Genomic DNA, 17,993 nt, shown 5'->3' with positions numbered 1-17,993 from the left:
GATGAACACAGCCAAGGAGTGATAAACGCACATTTTTGAACCCAAAGCAAGCAGGAGAGCCTTGGGAGAGGTCTGCCTGCCGTTTCTATCCCCCTCCCCGATTTTTTGTCCTTTTCCTGCAAGCTGGGATAGAGGCCAACAGGTGACATGGTGACTTAGACCTCCCTGGGAAGCTGGGTTTCCATCCTGGAGGATTTGAATCTCATCCAAATGTCACCTAGATGAGTGTCTCGGTTTAGAGACAAGTTTAGGAGAAAAACGCTCTGGAATGAGTGTTTCATCTAAAAAAAAAGGGGTTCCAACAATCCCTTTCTGCCAATAGGAGATTAACACTAGTGAAAACCCCCCAATCGTTTATTGACAGAGTGCCCACACGGCGCGGAAAAAGAAAATGAATAAATGCCAGATATTGAATTGTCCGACCTTACCACCGCCGCCCCCCCACCCCCCATACCCACACACACCGGATAAAAACCACCAAAACCAAAAACAAACCAACCCCTCCTCCCAAAACAAACAAACAACAACAACAACAAAAAAAAACCAAACAAAAAAAAGCAACTAAAACCCCCCCAAAACAACAACAAAATGTCAGGGAAAGGAAAAAAAACCACGACGGCGCAACGTGCTGGAGAAGAAAAAAAAATGGCGCCGGCTCCTGTCTCAGGGAAGGAAAAAAACCAAAGGGTTCACGCAGCAAAAACAGGCAAAACAGATGGGAACCTGGTGAATCCCTGGCGTGGGTCCCCTCCTCACAGCAGATGAAGCCGGTGGATTTGGTGTCCTTTCTCTCGTTGGCTCGGCTGTCCCGAGCTCTGGGGCCGGGGCGGAGCGGCCCCTCTCCGTCCCGCCGGTCCCCGGCCGACGCTCGTCCCGTCGACTCCGATCTCGGACCAAAACCAAACCGAACAGTTCAGGGGGAAAAAAAAAAGCTGCCGAAGGATTGCTCCTACAGTCTCCAAAGCCAGAAAAAAAGGAAAAAAAAAAAAAAACACCTTCTTGCCTAAGCTAACAAAACCCAGGCTAGCCAAGCAAGCGAAGAGAGCCCCGCCCGCACGGCACCGGACACCTGAGGCCTGAGGCTTTGAATAAACCCGCGCAGAGCAAGGACCAGGGAATGGGAAACCTCGACAGCACCATCGCTGGGCACAGAGCAAGGACCAGGGAATGGGAAATCTCTACAGCACCATCGCTGCGCACAGAGCAAGGACCAGGGAATGGGAAATCTCTACAGCACCATCGCTGCGCACAGAGCAAGGACCAGGGAATAGGAAACCACCCAGGACAATGAGGCGGGGTAGGGCTGGGGAGCTGCTGTGCCAGAGGTGTCCCCTCCAGCGTGACCCTCATTCAGCCGGGCTGTCGCCCACGGGAAGTGCCGGGGCTCAGCGTGGGCTCCGGCCCGATCTCCGTGCGCTGCCGGGCATCCCGGCCGCCGGCTCTTTGCCTTCCAGTCACGTAGGAGCTGCGGTCAAGGTGGAGAAAGGGAACTTGTCTGCAGGCAGGCGGGGGGGGGGGGGGGGGGGGGTGTGCCTAGGACGGCTGGAAGGAGCTGCCTTCTCCCCGAGACTGGATTTTGGCATTCCAAAACAGATGGGAGCCCCAGGGATAGCGTTTGGCATCCCAGAACAGACTCCAGTTTAGTCTCTTTTGACTTTATTTCCACCCAGTTTGGCCGTGGTCGAGCAAATGCCTCTCCCGATCACTCCCTGCTCCGCTGCTACCCCCTTCCCTCCCTTCCTCCCTCCCTTGCTCCGCCCTTGGGGCCACGCTGTGCCGGGGTGGCTTTGCCACCTGCAGATGTCACATCTGTGATCCTACGGCGGCTCAGTCCTGTGGGTCAGCACTGCAGGGCCGCCGAAACTCCTGCCCGTGTTCATGGATCCACTTATTCGCCACTGGAACAGACAAGGACACCGACCTCTGTCTGTTCCCATCCCTCTGCACCCTTCTCTAACCCTGCATTGGTATCGGTGAACTTCTTCCTTGTTATCCAGGATATCTGGGCATTCCCAGCCCCCCTTGCCTCCCTGCCGGTGGAGCTGTCCCTCCAACCCCGTGTGACCCTGGGGTGACACCTGGTAGCGTCTCTCACCCCACTTGTCCCCGGCCAGGACGGGGCAGCCGGCGTGGAGGGTGTCCCCGTCACCATTCCCGTTCCTCCGCAGGTTCCACCAGAAAAGAGCCGCATTCTGTGGAGCAGAGATGGGTTTGGCACCCTAAAACAGAGCTGGGGTCCCCAAGACTCGATTTTGGCACCCTAAAAGAGATTAGGGAGCCCCGGGGCTGGGGATTGGCGTCAGGAGAGGCTTGACCACAATTCCCTGCAAGAGCTGAGATACAGAGAGCAGCATCCTCACTTCCCTGCTTCCAGCGATTCCACATGTCCCCCTCACCTTGACCACGGGCACGCTGAAGTTGGCATAGATGAAAGCAGTGGAGCCTCCAGCCTCCACTGCACTCAGCTGGAAAAGGACCACAAATAGGAGCCATGGATCCCCCTTTCCCTGTGATGCTCCTTTGCACAGGGAAACTGAGGCACAAAACCTCCCTTGGGCCCCAGCTCTGTTCCCCTCACTTTGCCACAGCACAAACTCCTGAATACTCCACAGGCACTGGCATTTCCCACCCACTGCAGTGTTTTAGGGCTGCCCTTACCCATCCCATACCCTGAGGACCAAGCCAGTGCCGTCTCTCCAGGCCTGGAAATGAGGGAGGACTCACATAGATCATGATTGTGGCGATCCTGTTGCCTGACTTCATTCTGTACAGGGGGCTCTTCTTGGACTGCTCCAAAAGGGGAGGTGGGGTGGTCAGTCCCATGGGGACAGTCAGTCCTACACTGACACAGCCCAGCCCAGGCGCACCTCACACCCCAGCAGCTCTAAGCTGCCCCACCCTGCTCCCCCCTGGAAAATCCCTCCCTTTCCCTTCTTTTCCCTTCCTTCCTTCCTTCCTGCCTGCCTGCCTTCCCTTACCTCCTTCCCCCCTCCCTCCCTCCTTCCTTCCCCTCCAAGGAATACCCCAGGCAGCCACCCAGGGACCACCATCCTGGGACCACCTATCCTACCCCTGCCAGGGGCCATCCCAGGGTCCATCACTAGGAACATCTTGGGGAATAACCCAGGGATCACCATGGGGACACCCCCAGGAACCATTCAGGGTCTTCCCTTGGGTACCATCCCAGGGGCATCATGAGGAACATCCCAGGGCCCATCTCCAGGAATATCTGAGGGACTACCCAAGAGTTCTTCTTCAGGAACATCTGAGGAATCACCTCAAAGGCCAGCCCAGGGTCCATACCCAGGAACATCCCAGGGACCACCCCTGAGTCCACCCCATGAACCACCTCCAGGAGCATCCTAGAGTCCTCCCCAGGAGCACCACCCTGGGCGTCACCCCATGGTTCCCCCACAGCCCACCCTAGCAGCTCCCTGACCGTGGCGTGGTCGAAGTGTGGCTCGTAGTGGCCTCCCAAGCCGTAGTTGACCACCTGCAGGTACTCGGCGTAGGGTGGCCGCAGGTCCAGGCCAGTGACAGCAGCGATGCGCTGATCCAACGCCCGCACCACTGGGTCAGCCGTGTCCTTCAGCCAGGCACTGTGGGACCACCCCATGTTCAGCCCCCCGAATTCATGCGTGGCTGGGCTTTACCCTCAGGGCACTGCTGGAGGAGCCAGGCCTCCCAGCATGGCCACTCAGAGGTGGCCATGCAGCCACGGTGGTCCCGCTGGCCGGAGGACAAGGGAGGGGTGGCTACTACCTCTTGCTTATCCGGTACTCGGCTTTCTGCTGCTTCTCCCCAGAGGCAACCACGGATCTCTGCAGCTGAAGGACACATGGGGGATGCATGTTGCTACACATGGGGACCCTCACACCAAGCAGGGGCCATGGTCAGGGTTGAAGTTGGTGGGTTTGTACCAGCTGGTTGCCAAACATCCCACCCCAAGGGGTCCCGCTGGGGTGAGGGAAGCAGTGGCAGCAGGTGGAGGCAATGCAGTACGTATCATCAAGTCAAGCCTGGTTGGGAAGCGGTTTAGGTGTATCCGTGGACCTGGTTTCTTCCAAAAAATCTTTTGGGGGGCTCAGATGGAGCTGGGGTCATCATCCCCGGGGTCTCACAGAATCCTAGACTGGTTTGGGTTGGAAGGGACCTTCCAAGATCATCCAGTACCACCCCCCTGCCATAGGCAGGGACACCTTCCACTAGACCAGGTTGCTCCAAGCCCTGTCCCATCTGAACTCCCTGGAGGAGGCTTTGGCCTTAAAACCTCTCCTATCTCTGCATTCACCCTGGATCAGGATCTCCTGGGGCACCCTGCTGCAGGAAAGGGACATCCCTGGAGACGGGGACAGCTCACCCAGGGCCCTGCCAACCCCTTGATGGTCTCAGCCTCAGCATCGGTGATGAAATCATGGTACAGAGCCACATAGGGCTGGATCCGGACCATCTCCTTCTTGGCAGGCTGGAGGAGGAGGTAGGGGCTGCTGTTGGTCTCATAGGAGCAGCCGAGGTGCAGGAGCCGCTCTGGGGCTGGCTGGGGAGAAAGGGGACCAAGGAGGCTGTGAGGGGGGGAACAGCGGCACTGGGGACCATGGCACCCCTGCCAGTCCCACCTGCCCCCTGGGGCGCTGGCACAGCTCCTCGTAGGCATCACGGCTCTGCAGGCGGGTGCTGTTGGGGCGTTGTAGGGGGCTGGCACTTGCCCCCGTCCCCATCTCCAGCAGCTTCTTGTACTTGGCCACGTTCCTCGACACCCTTTGGTTACTGGGATCTGCCGGGGAGGTGGTGTCACCCCGAATGCCGCGTCCCCATCAACCCCCTTCCCCGGCATCAGTCCCGGGAGAATTACCCCACATGGGGCAAGAAATGGGGTGAGGGAGGCTGTTGCCATGAAGAGGTGATGGGGAAATCCCAAAATCTTTCCCCTCTTCCTGCTGCATCCAGGGTTGTCCCACATACCATAGCGGAGAAACTCCCTGGAGAGGCTCAAGGCATGAGAGATGTTTCCAGCCTGGATAGGGGAGTGGAGACTCCATGAACATCCATCCTCCCACCCATGGTCTGGCTCTGCTGGACACTGGCAATGGGGAGGGGACTCATGGCTGTACCATGAAGTAGGAGAAGGCCAGATGGTCCAGAGCATCCTCCAGGCTGCTCCGGTCCTCCAGGTTCCAGCTGCCATAGGAGAGGCGGAAGAGGCTGACAGCCTCCTCCAGCCACGCAATGGAGTGGTAATAGTCACCTGTGTCATAGGCCACCTGCGAGGCAACACATCCCCTGCACCTGCCAGCTGGGCCAGCCTGGCCTGCATCCCATCCCATCCCATCCCATCCCATCCCATCCCATCCCATCCTATCCCCTCATGCCATGTCATGCCATCCCATTGCAATCACCCCCCATCCTGTACCATGACATGCGTCACTTTCCTATTGCCATCTCCATCCCCATTCCCTCCCACATCATCCCCATCCTGTCCCATCCCTTCCTTTCCTGTTCCATCCCCATCTCAATCTCCATCCCCATTTGCACCTGCACTTCCATCTCATCCCATGTAAAGAACCCTCAGTGTCTATTCCTGTGGAAGAAACATCCCGGGCTGGAGAAGCTTTGTGGAGCTTTATGGGGTTTCCCCTCACCTTTCCCACATGGAAGCAGTCGTCGGCAGAGAGGGAGACGCGCCGGCCGGGGCTGTAGAGAGGCGGGTGCCCGGCTCTCTGGAAGACGCCTTTGGCCAAGCCCCTGACGCTGAGTGCGTAGACGTCCTGCAGCCGCATCAGAGCCCTGGCTGCCCCATCCAGGTCCTCAGTTCCAGGCAGCTCCTGCTCTACCTCCTCGAGGCCAGCATGGAGTGCTGCAGGGTGGGAAGGAGGTATGGGGAGGGATAAACAAAATTCTGAGGTGCAACCGCCCTTATCGTCTCTTCTCCCTGGGCACCCCACGTCCTGCTCCTCCATCCGTTCCCCTGCTCCTACACCTGTTCTCCATCTCCATCTGTTCCCTTGCTCCTCCATCCATTCTGCTCCTCCAACAATTTTCTTGCTTCTCTACCCATTCCCCAGGCCTTCCATCTATTCCCTGTCTCCTCCATCCCTTCTCCTGTTCCTCTACCCATTGACCCTTGCTCTCCATCCGTTCTCCTGTTCTTCCACATGTTCCACTCTTCTATCAATTCTCCTGGTCCTCCATCCTCTCCCTACCACCTCCTGGCTCTGCTCAGGTGACAGAGGGGACACACGGCTGAGCATCTTCCCCGTACCCTGAGTGTTCCTGGTGACCTCGTCGCTGTAGATGACGTTGGGCCAGTCAGAGTGGAGGCGTTTGATGAGGCTGAAGGCCAGCAAGGGGTTCTCCACCGAGGCCTTGGGGTCCTGGTGCAGCGCCTGGACCTTCTCGTAGAACCTACAAGGCACCCACTGGGGGACACTTTGATGCTCCTCAGTGTTGTCACCACCTGGGTGGGGGCTGAGTCCTCCCCATTGTTGGGCAGCTTTGCCTCAGTGTCCACTCTTTGGCCAAGCCAGAGCGGAGGGATTGTCTGACCCCATCCCTGGTGGGTGTGTGGGAATGGCCCGTGCCCTGGGGATGCTGCGACCCAGATCTCCGTGGGTGGGGGAACCATGTCCCCCTCCCGGGGGACGGCTGGGGGAAGTGGGGCGTGAGGTCTGTCCGGTCTGAGCTTCCCATCCTCCCACCATCCTCTTATTTAGGGCCACCCCCAAAAACTGGGTGCTGCGGGGAAGGTGGGGATGGGTTAACCCCTCCTCGTAGCCAGGGAATCACCCACCCCTGGGGCTGGGGGGCGGGATGGGTGGCTGGAGGAGAGCGGATGCTGCGGGTGCCCCACCCGTGGCCGCGGCGCGGTTGGGGGGTGCCGGTACCTGCGGAGGCGGCGCAGGCGGGAGCTCTCGTCCCGCAGGTAGGAGCGGAGCCGGCGGAGCAGGCGGCGCTCGGCGCCCAGCGCTCCCCGCACGCTCAGCATCGCAGAGAACGTCTCGGCCGGGGCGGGGGGCGGCAGCAGCGCCAGCAGCGCCCCCAGCACCCCCAGCGCCCCCAGTGTTCCCAGCGCCCCCAGTGCTCCAAGAATCCCCAGTACCTCCACTGCCCCCAGCGCCCCCAGTCCCAGCAGCGCCCCCAGAACACCCCGTATCCCAAGCGCTCGCCGTGCTCCAAGTACCCAGAGTGTCTCCTGTCCCAGCAACGCCACCAGCACCCTCAGCGCTCCCAGTGTCCCCAGTACCCTCAGCGCCCCTAGTCCCCAGCAGTGCCCCTAGTACCCGCAGTATCCCCGGTGCCCCCAGTATCCTCAGTGGCCCCAGTGCTCCAAATATCCCCAATTACCCCCAGCACTCCCCAGCCTCAGCGCCCGCATCCGGCCGCCGCCGCCGCCGCCGGGAGAAGCCGGGGGAAAAGGGGCGGAGAGGCCCCGCCTTTGGGGGGAAAAGGGGTGGGGGGGGTGCCCCGGATCCGCCACGCTGGCTGGGGAGGGCGGTGTGGTGCTGGTCCCCGTCCTGCTTGTCCCTGTCCCCATCCCTGCCCCTCTGTCCCTATCCTGCTTGTCCCCCTCTTATCTGTCCCTGTCCTGCCCCAGCCTCATCTTGCCTGTCCCTGCCCCTTTCCCCATTCTGCCCTGGCCCCATCCTGCTCTGTCCCCAGCTGCATCCTGCCTGTCTCCCTCCTGTCTGTCCCCATTTTGTCTTCTGTCCCTCTCTTGTCTGGCCCCATCCTGCCTGTCCCCATTCCATCTTGCTCCCATCCTGCCCGTCCCTGTCCACATCCTGCCTGCGCCCGTCCCGATTTGATCTTCTGCCCATCCTGCCTGTTCTTGCCCTGCCTTGCAGTCATCGTGTCTGCTCCCATCCTGTCCCCATCCTGCCTCTCATACCCCAAACATAGCACCAGGATGGAGTGGGAGGTGCCACGCTCAGGGCCATCCTACATCCTTGCGGGGCAGGGTCAGCTCCGTTGGGATTTTCCCAGTATTGACTGGATTTCTTATATTTTGGGAGGATTTTATTTGACAGCAGCACAGGGATGTGAGGTCACTGTCACTGTCGGGATGCTACAGCCCGTTCCCTATAGAGCAGAATGAAACACCCCCCATCCCAAGATTTGAGCACCTTTCCCTAGGAGGCAGGGAGTAACTCAGTCTGAAGCTGGCAAGTGAAGAAAACAGGATAAAAAAAGGTAAAAACTGGGAATTATCTGCCACCTGCAGGAACAAAGGAACTGGAATGTTTTTAACTAAAGCAAGATTTTTGGGTACTTTTTCCTCAGGGAACCAGCTGCTCTTGCTGGCACCTTCTGCTTTTCTGATGCTACCAGGCAAAAAATGCTGATTTTTGAGAAACAGCGGCATTTCGGACCAGAGCAGATCCTCCACTGCCGCAGGTCACCGACAACATCTGACGGGTGATTAAAAAGCCGTAAATAAATAAAAGGTACACGGTGCTGAGTCTCCTGATGTAGCTGAAATATCCTGGTGAGGTCTCGGCACTGCCGTGCTCACTGGATCCGGCTGCCGATGCTCAGGAGTGACTGCACTGCCTAAAATGGGTCTATTTTAGGAAGCCGTGAGGTTCTGATCGCCAGAGGGGTCCAGGATGAAGAGGCAGAAGGTGATTTCCTCGCAGGCGCTGCTGGCGCCGCACTCGAACAAGCACCCAAAAACGCCGCCGGGGCAGACGGCCAGGTCGGAATAGCCGGCCGGCCCCGTGTGCAGCAGCCACGGGCGCCGCCAGCCCGCCCCGTCCAGCGGCGAGGGGTTGACATAGAGGCCCAAATCGCGCCGGCGGTGCCGGTCGGTGGGGTGGGAGTACAGTAGCCAGGTGGGCGCCTGGGCGGCGCGGGCGGGCGCGGCGAAGCTGACCACGCTGCCCTGGCAGCCCCGCGGCGGCTCGCCCAGCGCCTCGCACCGCGCCGGCCGCTCGAAGCGCAGCCCGCGGTCGGAGCTGAGCGCCACGGCCCGGCAGCCCCGCGGCGCACGGGCGCTGCAGTACAGCAGGGGCTGCTGGGCGCCGCGGATTTCGGCCACCTGGCACTCGCCCGTCCGCTCTCCGCCCAGCAGGGCACCCTTGTGCCAGTGGCGCCCGCCGTCGTCGCTGTAGAAGACGAGGGAATGCTGCCGGGTGAAGCACGGCAGCCGCACGGCCCCGCACAGGCACCCGTGCACGTAGTAGGTGTAGGCCGGCACCACCAGCCGCCCCGAGTCCAGCTGTACCCCGTGGCCCGGCCCCACGGCGAAGGTGGCCCACCGGGACAGGTCGGCACCGATGGCTTCGTCCGTCACGTCCCGCAGCGCGGTCCAGCCGCGGCCGCCGTCGGCGCTGGTGGCGAAGCAGAGGCGCGCGGCGCTGCAGCCGCTCAGGATCTGGCATCGCTCCGTCTTTCCCTGCTCCACGCAGATGCAGAAGAGGAAGACGGTGCCGCTCCTGGCGTCGTAGAGAGGACAGGGGTTCATGGTGCGGTGGCCGGGCAGAGCCAATGCCGACAGCTCCTCCATGAGACCCCACTGCCGGCAAGGAGGAAAACGGGGCTCAGCCACGGGATGCACCGCTGTCGCTGCACCCTGGAGTCACCCGGCATCGCCCCCATCTCTTGTTCCTACAGCCCGGGGAGATTTTTACCTTGACCGAGGAGCCGTGCCGGCGGCCCCGCCGCAGCACCAGGTACTTGGCATCCTCGTCCCGGGCCGAGGAGCGCTTCTCGGCAAAGGCCAGGAAGGAATCATCCGGGGGGACGTAGAGCAGAGCCGGGATGCGGTAGGTGACCCCACCTGCCTGTCGGAAGAGCGTCTCCCGAGGGAAAACATGCGGGGATCCCGGTGGTGGTGGCAGTGGTGGGGGGCTCTCCCCACCGTCCCCCTGCTGCTGGAAGAGTGAGAAAGTCAGATGTAAAGGGTTAAATCTTGGCAAAAGGAAGGGGTGGCCGCTACGAGGGGATAGGGATGGAGGCTCACCTTGAGGCAGGTGGTGGCCTGGGACATGGTGGCCTCCCTGAGGTTCCCGCTGGGGCCTGAGCAGGGTGGGAGAGGGGGATGAGAGCAGAGCCTCTCGGTGGGGTCACACCCGCTTTCCTGCCCGTCCGTGCTGTTCCCCTGCACTGCACAGGCTCCCCTGCTTCACCCACGGTGCCCACGTCCAGGCTGTTCCCAAGGGCTGTGCACCTCCTGCACTACACCAGGACCCCCAAGCTCCCACTCCCTTCAGCTCCCCCGGTGTCCCTAGCCCAGAGTCCCTGTGCCCATGCACCCCTTCACTCTCCATGCACCCCCAATCTCCCTACGCACCTACGCTCACCCACAAACCCCCTACACCCCAGCATGCACTGACCTCCCCAGGGACAGACATTCCCTCCGTGCATCCCCCGTCACGTGTCCTGACCCCCCTTCACCCCCGCAGGCACTGATCCCCCCGATCCACCTGCAATACCCAGCTTCTCCCCGTGTACCCCCCGACACCCCCACAGCCCTACTCCTCTACACCCCGCATGCACCAAGCCCCCCGTGACCCCCCAGTCCCAGTCCCCTGACCCTCCTACACCTTGCAAGCACCGACCCCCTATCCCCTCCGTGCCGCGACCCCCGCCGCATTCCCCTCTCCCGCATTCTCTCCATCCCCGCACTCCCCCCTCTCCGCATTCCCGCATCCCCCCATCCCCCCCATCCCCGCAGACCCCGCTCCTCCCGCCGCCGCCGCCGCGCCGCGGCCGCCCCGCTCCGCCTCTTCCTGCAGCTCCCGGAGCGGGGGGGCCGGATCAGGCGCTCGGCGGGGCCAAGGAAGCGGGCGGGGATCCAGCTGTCGGGATACCGGAGCCTGGCGCCGGTGCCCGAGGGCAGCAGGGACAATACCTGTGCAGGTGTGAGCAGGCGATGTGCTGAGGCTCCGGCGCTCCTACGGGGCAACTGGAATGGTGGAATATCAGGAGGAGATTGACTGGTGGAGCCGCTGCCGACCCTCTCCCCAACAGGCAGGAGGGGAGCCAAGAGAAGGGATGGAGGCAGGACCCTGCTTGAGGTGCCAGGAGAGTCCCCTCCCGGCCGCCCTTGCCTTCCCAGGTGCTCCTATGGAATGGATGTGGAGAGGGAGGAAAATCATGAAGGTCCATCTGGGGGTTCCCTGGGGTGAGCCAGCCAAGCCCAACCAGCTCTACAAGATCAAAATGAGTCATCTTTATCCACTGCCTTCCGAGGGAACGGAGGCCGTGATAAGCCAACCAGAGCCGTCCCACAGGGAAGTCTGCTCTGTCCCTGGGGCCCAGAGAAGGGACAGTAATAGGAAACTCTGTGATCTGTGCCGCCTCTGACTGTTAGCCACTGTTGCTGTTGGCAGAGATGAGATGAAGGAAAAAGACCTGGGAGAATGCAAAGGGACTTCAGGGCACGGGGACAATTGGACAAAGGAGCAGGTGCACAGGTCGTGTCCTCAATTCCTTCAGTACCGGGGGGAATACTGAAAGGAACAGGAAAAGAGGAAACCCACCCTGATTAATACATGGCCTAGAGGCTGGTGCCATCGGTGGAATTTTGGGATTTTTGACTGTGGTGTGGTTTACACAGGAGTCAGTCCTGAAGGGCAAGGGAGTCCAGGAAGGCCAGACGTGCTTGAAGAAGGAAATCCTAAAGCATGAGGAGCAGCCTGTGCCCATGGGACATAGGAGAAAGCCTGTCCTGGTTGAACAGGGAACTTGGGGTGGAGCTCAGGGGAAAAAAGAGAGTGTATCAGTTCTTGAAGGAAGGGCAGGAAACCTGGAGGGACCACGAGGATGGTGTGAGGTTATATAGGGAGAAAATGAGAAGGGCCAAAGCCAAACTGGAGCTTAATTTGGCCACTGAAGTTAAAGACAACAAAAAAGGTGTCTCTAAATCCACTGGGAGTGACAGGAGGGCTAAGTGTCTCCATCCTTTACTGGATGTGGAAGGTAGCACTGTTTCTGGGGGGGGAGGAAAGGCAGAGGTATTTAATGTCTCCTTTCCTCAGTCTTTAATACCAAACCTCAGGATATCCAGCTCCCATGGCTGGAAGTCAGTCATGGGGAGATGAATGAAGCCTCACAAATCCTGAAGGAATGGTCATCCCCAAGTCCCTGGGCCCAGGTGGGTGCATTGTTCGCTGGGTGAAACGCTGGAGCCTGGATGTGGCACCTGGGGACGAGGTTTAGGTGACAAGATTGTGGTGGTGCTGGGGGAATGCCAGGACTCTTCCAACCCTGAAAATTCTGTGAACTGGGATTCCCTCCCCAGCCATGAAACACCCCAGAGATGCTCCAGGACACATTTGATGTCTGTTCTTCCCTTTTATTGAAAAAACAACCCAAAAAAATCTCTCTTTTAAAAAATGCCAGTTTATAGAAGGGACGTGTGGAACAGGAGATGCCACAAGGGAACCGCGGGACAGACAGACACAGCTTGGAAAATCTTTTACACTTTCTGGGAAGCTTCGTGGCTGAGCACACAGAAGTAGCATATTTGATTCTCCCCCCCAACACATAAAAGGTTTTTATATAAAACAATCCTCTACCCCCAATTAGATAAATACAAAAATAAAGCAAACTTGTTTGCGAGGGGACGGTTGTTTCACAGAAGGGTTTTGTCCTGAACTCCTAACACAAAACAGAAAGGTGGGATTGGTAAAACCCCCTGGACACAGAGCCATGTGATAAAGCAGTGCCAGGAAAAGCAGAGGATGCTGGGGCAGCATTGGTGATGTGTTTCTCCTCCCGGGGCTCCCCAAAATCCAACTTTGGGGTCCGCCTCAGAGCCAGGAAGGCAGGCACACAGACCAAGCTTAGCCATGAGCTTCAACAAATCTTGGGTCCAAGATTAAAATTCCTGCTTATGCAAAATGCAATAGGACTTCAGGACAAAAAGAGAGGCCATGATTCACTTTCTTTGCCATTTGACTTTATTGGTGTTAATTTAGCAGGCTCCCGGGAGGCGGGCGGGGTCCGAATCATTTTGTTTTCCTCTCCAGGGCCAGACTGTCGTGCAGCTTGGACACCTCTGGCTCGTAGGCCTCCATGACTAACGTCCCGTTGTTATCGAAGAACTTGGCGATGGATTTGGTGAACTCGGCTTCCCTCTGCTGTTTGGTTTTCCCGCTGATGAACGTCAGCTTCAGGGTGTACTTGTCATCGAACCTGCGCGAGGGGAAGACAGACCTCAGAGCAGGATCCCAGTCGGGACAGAAATCCCCCTCTTGTTTAAGGGGAAAACCCTCCCGGACTGGAGGTCCCACCTGGGCACTCACAATTAACACAACTAAAGGCTTTTATCCCCTGCCTTAAAGAGAAGCGAAATGTGAACGTTTGTGGCAGAAAACCACTTGGAGCCGCTCCCGTTCCTAGACTGGGACATGGACTTTGATGGAGCAGAATGGATTTGCAGGTTTCAAAGGAAAAGGCAGTGTTTAGGGTGATCTCTGGCGAGGGAGGGAGGGCAGTGGTGCCCGCTGGCTAAGCCAGGGCTGCTGGAGCAGCTGGTACCGTTTGAGGCTGGAGGAGAGCTGCCAGACGTCGTCGGGATCCATCCCCGCCGGGTCCTTCCTGTGAGCCACCAGGAAAATGCTCTTCTCTTTGTACGAGGTATAAATGGTCAGGATTCCCATCATCACAAAATACGTGCGGAGAAAGTCAAGGAAATTAAGAAGGTGCAAGGAGAAGCAGAAATTAGGCAGAGAAGTCGCTTGGATCCCCTCAGACACATTGTTTAACCACCTCTCGTGACACTTTAATTCCGAACAGGACGTTTGGCTGATGCTTCATTAGCATGAGAAATGAAGTAATTAATTTGAACTTGAATAATTTATTATTCACTCCCTGGAAGTGTCCAAGGCCAGGCTGGACGGGGATTGGAGCAACCTGGGATAGTGGAAGGGGTCCCTACCCATGGCAGGAGGTGGAACTGGATGAACTTTAAGGCCCCCTTCCATACAAACCAGTCTGGGATTCCCTAACATTTGTTGGGAGATAGTGGGAAAAACTGAGACTGAACAAGCCACAGAAGGAGTTGCTGGGCATTCCTCCTAAGCACAGACCAAGCAATTCCTCTTCCCCATTTTCGGAATTAAGTAATTTCAAGTGCTGCAAGACAAATCACCCATTTGTTCTGGAAGACACCCAGAACAGCCTGGAACAATGAAACCCCTTAGGATCACAGAATTGTTTAGGTTGCAAAAGGCCTCTGAGACCACGGAGTCCAAGCACTCCCCGAGTCCACCATTCCTCCTGCCAAGGCCACCACTAATCCTTTGCTTTGCTGAACCTCACAGAGTGACCTCAGCCCATGGATTCAGCCTGTCCAGATCCCTCTGCAGAGAGCTGCTGGCAGGAATTCCCTCTTTCCCCTCTCAGTATCTGACCTATGGTATTAGGGAAAAGCAAACATGTCTGTAACCAGACTATGGATAGAATGAAAAACGGATCTGCCCTCAGATCACCCAAATTTAGGGGCATTGCACCCAGACAGGCAGGAATTTCCCTATCACATGAAAACTGTCTGATTGTCAGCTGATCTCCACACGACAGGAAGCATAATTCCCACAGGCCTGAAAATGGGAATATCCCGAAGGCTTTTGTTCTTGTGGAAAATAAAACCCTTTTGGGGTAACCAAGATAAGATCTGTAAAGGATATGAGACAACACAAAAGGCAAGAACAGGTTTGGATTCAGGAAAAGGGTGCAGGTAATCCCAAATCAAAGCAACGATGGCGAAGAGACAAGAGATTGTGCAGATCATGAGGCGGCCGTCGATCAAACGGAAATTTTCCACATATTTGTACTTCTCCAGGAGGACCTGTGGGAGAAACAGGCAGCTGAGTCTGTTGGGCGTTTTTCAGGACTTTGACACACTGTTTCAGAGAAGGGTTTGAAGGAAACAATCCCAGTGGCACAGGTAAACCGAGCAGAAAGTTTATGGGGAATTAATGTCTGCGTCAGGCACCTGATAATTGATCCTGATTAAGCACAAACACGAGGGAATCACAAGAGATGCCACAGACCCAGCATGGATATGGGCACAACCAACCCCCAAAAAGCAGAGCAGAAAATCACAGAGTTTCCCAAGAGGAACAACTCAGCAGAGAGAGAACGCACCTTTTTGGCAGAGTCGTCCAAGGAATTTTTCACAGCTGAACCATCCCATTTGTCAATTTTTACTGGCTTGTCATCAATCTTCCACTGCAATGGAAACCAAAGGCGGTGAGGGGAATGTGGTCCCCCCGTGCTTGTTCCTGTCGTGAGCACAAGACAGGAGGCAAACCAGAAAGCGGCTGCCTGTTTGGGAAGACCTGGCAGGACACAAATCCGCACCCAGAAGCCGCCGGAGCAGCGCTGTACCCGGCCCCTGGGCAGGTTTCAGCTCACACCTCTTGTCACAGGCTTGAGGTGGCTCTGACACCACCAGGTTTACTAATTTTGCTTCTACATTTGCTGCTCCTGCTGCCACCCCCAGGCAGTGACAGTTGGGCTGAATTCCTGCCTTTGGATGGACTCCTACATTCCAGCCACACCGCTACGCACAGACTCTTGGGGGATGGAGGAAAATTTCAAGAACCCCCAACTAGCTTTGTACAAGGGGAGAAATAAAAGGCACAAACAAGGAATTTCAGTTAAAACCATCCTCCGGAACAACAGCAAAGCACTCTGTCACTCTTCCATATTCAAATCTTCTGCAGGAATGGCTCTCTCCCCAGTAACAATTCCCATATACAACAGCTCAGCTTTTCCAAGGCATCCACCTTCTCCTGAACTACATTATTTTTTGGTGACACATCAGTTCGAGTCCTGACTATCCTAAGTCATCCCTTATTTCAAACAGTTGAGTGACTGGAGCTGGAATTGTAGCTGCCAGTAAAGCAATCCTCAATTTCACTGGTGTTATTTTCCTGCTCTGGAAGCTCCCAAGCTGGATTGATTAACTACCAGCCCAAAGAGCTCCTTGCCCTCCACAGGAAGGAGAAAAAAACCACTTTAAAATATGATGTAAAACTCGATCTGCTTCCCCTGCAGCTGCACAGGGAAAAACGCCCCAGTTATCCCCCAGGCCCGGCACGTGGGAATTACAAGGCACACAGTGAATGTCACTGCGTGTCCACGAGGTTTATGAGGCACAAAAGCACCGGCCACAAGGATCTAAAATCATGGAGAACTAGGACACAGCTCTCACATCAGCGCACGGTACCAAATTATTTTAGGTGGCTGCTTTTTCAAGCATTTTCTTCCAGGGTTAATCAGCACACGTAGTAATTGGAAGCCAAACCCTTTGCCGTAAGGGAATAAGGTAGAATTCTTTCCACTATTTATTTTTCCTTATACAAGCATCTACAGCAGTTGGAGGGGGACGACTGGGACTGAAGGGAGGATGCTCAGGGAAGAAGGGGGATTCTCAGGGATGAGGATACGCAGGAATGGGGATGCTCAGGGCTAAGGGGGGAGGCTTAGGATGCCCAGGGGTGAAGGATGGATGCCCAGGGCTGAGGGAGGGATGCCCAGGAGCGAAGGGTGGATGCCGGGGCCGGCGGGGGGACGCCCGGGGCCGGCGGGGCGGTGCCCGGGGGCGCTGCCCGGGGCGGCGGAGGAGCCCCGCGCGCGGTACCTTGTCCAGGAGCCCGTTCCGGCCGCTTTTGGCCGCCATCTTCTCGCCGCCTCCGCCCCCGCCCCGCCCGCGACACCTGGGCGCCCCTGATTGGTCGCGCGGGAGGAAGTCCCACCCCCCCCGCGCCGCGCGGCACGCCGGGAAATGCAGTCCTGCCCGCCATCCCTATGACGTGCAGCGGGTGCTCGTATCGTGCAATCACAGGATTTGGGCTGGGAGCGACCTTAAAACCCATCCAGTCCCACCCCCTGCCATGGGCAGGGATAGCTTCCACGAGACCAGGGTGCCCCAAGCCCCGTCCGATCCCGAGAGGGTTATCCAGCCCTGGCACAGCTGCCCAGGGCAGTGGTGGAGTCCTCATACCTGGAGGGATTTAAAGCCGGGTAGAGGGTGGCACTTGGGGACACGGGTTAGCGGTGGCCTTGCAGTGCTGGGGGACGCGATGACCTTGGAGGCCTTTTCCAGCCCTGACTATTCTATGGTTCTGTGATGTCCAACAGGATACAGCAGCCCTGTTGTGTGGTCGAGCCATGTCAGGAGGATGCTGCTTATTCCTCCTTAATTAGACCCTGCAAGTAGAGCTTGGCCCCAGCCGCCATTCCAAGGAACCCACTGTTGTCCATTGCAGGAGATGTGATGCTAAGCTGGATGGCCATTTGGACTGATCCAATTTAGCTGCTTTGATGTAGGGTATCAGTTTTATGTTAAAAGAATAAACAACAGCCCCCAGTCTGGTCTCCCGGCAGATGCATCTTCCTACAGTGAGAGCAAATAATGGGTTTTTACCGGTCTTTGCTCAAGCCTATTATTAATGAGCCTCTTTGTACCTCTGTTCCCTTTGGTGGGAATTGGGTCTGGCTTGTTGCCCTGGGTCTGCCAAGACATTCCCAGAGGAAACCGCTCACTGTCCTCAGTATTTGTGAGAGCAGAGGGGGTGGGAGTGGTGCAGGCACAGGTCCTTGAGCAGCCTCTGGAAGCATTCCCGGTCACACGGAGGTGCCAGTGGAGCTGGAAGTGGAGAAAGGACAGCTTGAGTACATCCTGCTGCAGGTGCCAGGGATCCAGACAGGATGGGCGAGCGGCACCTGCCTCTCCCAGCCCGCGCGGAAACCACGGGCGTGTTCCAGCGGGAGAGGGCTCAGCTCTGCCAGGGTGCCACAGAGACACCACTGGGATCTACAGCTGGATTAACTTCAGCCCAAACCCAGCTGTTGGGAGATCAGCCTTGGAGTAAAATGGGTTTGCCCTGAGAGGAAGCAGTACTAGGGTCTCTGAGCACTGGCCATGTTTTATCTCCATACCAGCCCTGAACAGGGCTCCCTCCTGAGCTGCCAGTGCAAGCAGGGCCTGGCAAAACCCCAAAAGGGTCTGTCCAGCCCTGGCACAGCTGCCCAGGGCAGTG

At 57.7% G+C, this 17,993-nt stretch overlaps 3 protein-coding genes across 5 annotated transcripts; all 3 read right to left on the bottom strand.

Annotated features, from left to right (window-relative positions):
- Nucleotides 1-1,639: 1,639 nt before the first annotated feature.
- On the bottom strand, nucleotides 1,640-7,845 carry P4HA3 (prolyl 4-hydroxylase subunit alpha 3). Its single transcript, XM_039564544.1, has 14 exons — nucleotides 7,783-7,845; nucleotides 6,882-7,270; nucleotides 6,260-6,402; nucleotides 5,640-5,854; nucleotides 5,112-5,261; nucleotides 4,963-5,014; nucleotides 4,617-4,774; nucleotides 4,361-4,537; nucleotides 3,763-3,827; nucleotides 3,440-3,599; nucleotides 2,725-2,787; nucleotides 2,397-2,465; nucleotides 2,096-2,192; nucleotides 1,640-1,898 (listed from the first exon to the last, which is right to left on the bottom strand). Exons 1-14 carry the CDS (start codon nucleotides 7,843-7,845, stop codon nucleotides 1,828-1,830), a joined length of 1,872 nt encoding a protein of 623 aa, XP_039420478.1. The 3' UTR covers nucleotides 1,640-1,827.
- Nucleotides 7,846-7,991: 146 nt separating this feature from the next.
- On the bottom strand, nucleotides 7,992-11,178 carry NEU3 (neuraminidase 3). 3 transcript variants are annotated; one of them, XM_039554746.1, is made up of 4 exons: nucleotides 10,850-11,178; nucleotides 9,959-10,014; nucleotides 9,627-9,869; nucleotides 7,992-9,511 (listed from the first exon to the last, which is right to left on the bottom strand). In XM_039554746.1, the coding sequence occupies exons 2-4, from the start codon at nucleotides 9,983-9,985 to the stop codon at nucleotides 8,564-8,566; spliced, it is 1,218 nt and encodes a 405-aa protein (XP_039410680.1). In that variant the 5' UTR covers nucleotides 9,986-10,014; nucleotides 10,850-11,178; the 3' UTR covers nucleotides 7,992-8,563. The 3 variants fall into 3 exon arrangements, with proteins under 3 accessions (XP_039410680.1, XP_039410684.1, XP_039410695.1); XM_039554750.1 differs by lacking the exon at nucleotides 10,850-11,178 and adding an exon at nucleotides 10,675-10,691 and having other exon boundaries at nucleotides 9,627-9,866; XM_039554761.1 differs by lacking the exon at nucleotides 10,850-11,178 and having other exon boundaries at nucleotides 7,992-9,431; nucleotides 9,959-10,332.
- Nucleotides 11,179-12,279: 1,101 nt separating this feature from the next.
- Nucleotides 12,280-16,684, bottom strand: SPCS2 (signal peptidase complex subunit 2). The gene is made up of 5 exons (XM_039554737.1): nucleotides 16,592-16,684; nucleotides 15,091-15,174; nucleotides 14,631-14,791; nucleotides 13,483-13,617; nucleotides 12,280-13,137 (listed from the first exon to the last, which is right to left on the bottom strand). Exons 1-5 carry the CDS (start codon nucleotides 16,628-16,630, stop codon nucleotides 12,951-12,953), a joined length of 606 nt encoding a protein of 201 aa, XP_039410671.1. The 5' UTR covers nucleotides 16,631-16,684; the 3' UTR covers nucleotides 12,280-12,950.
- Between the last annotated feature and the right edge of the window lie 1,309 nt (nucleotides 16,685-17,993).

This window comes from Corvus cornix, chromosome 1 (genome assembly GCF_000738735.6).
Source record: "Corvus cornix cornix isolate S_Up_H32 chromosome 1, ASM73873v5, whole genome shotgun sequence".
NCBI classification, from domain to species: Eukaryota; Metazoa; Chordata; class Aves; order Passeriformes; family Corvidae; genus Corvus; species Corvus cornix.
Note: the sequence above shows the minus strand (reverse complement) of the source record. Positions and strands in the feature narration are given on the sequence as shown.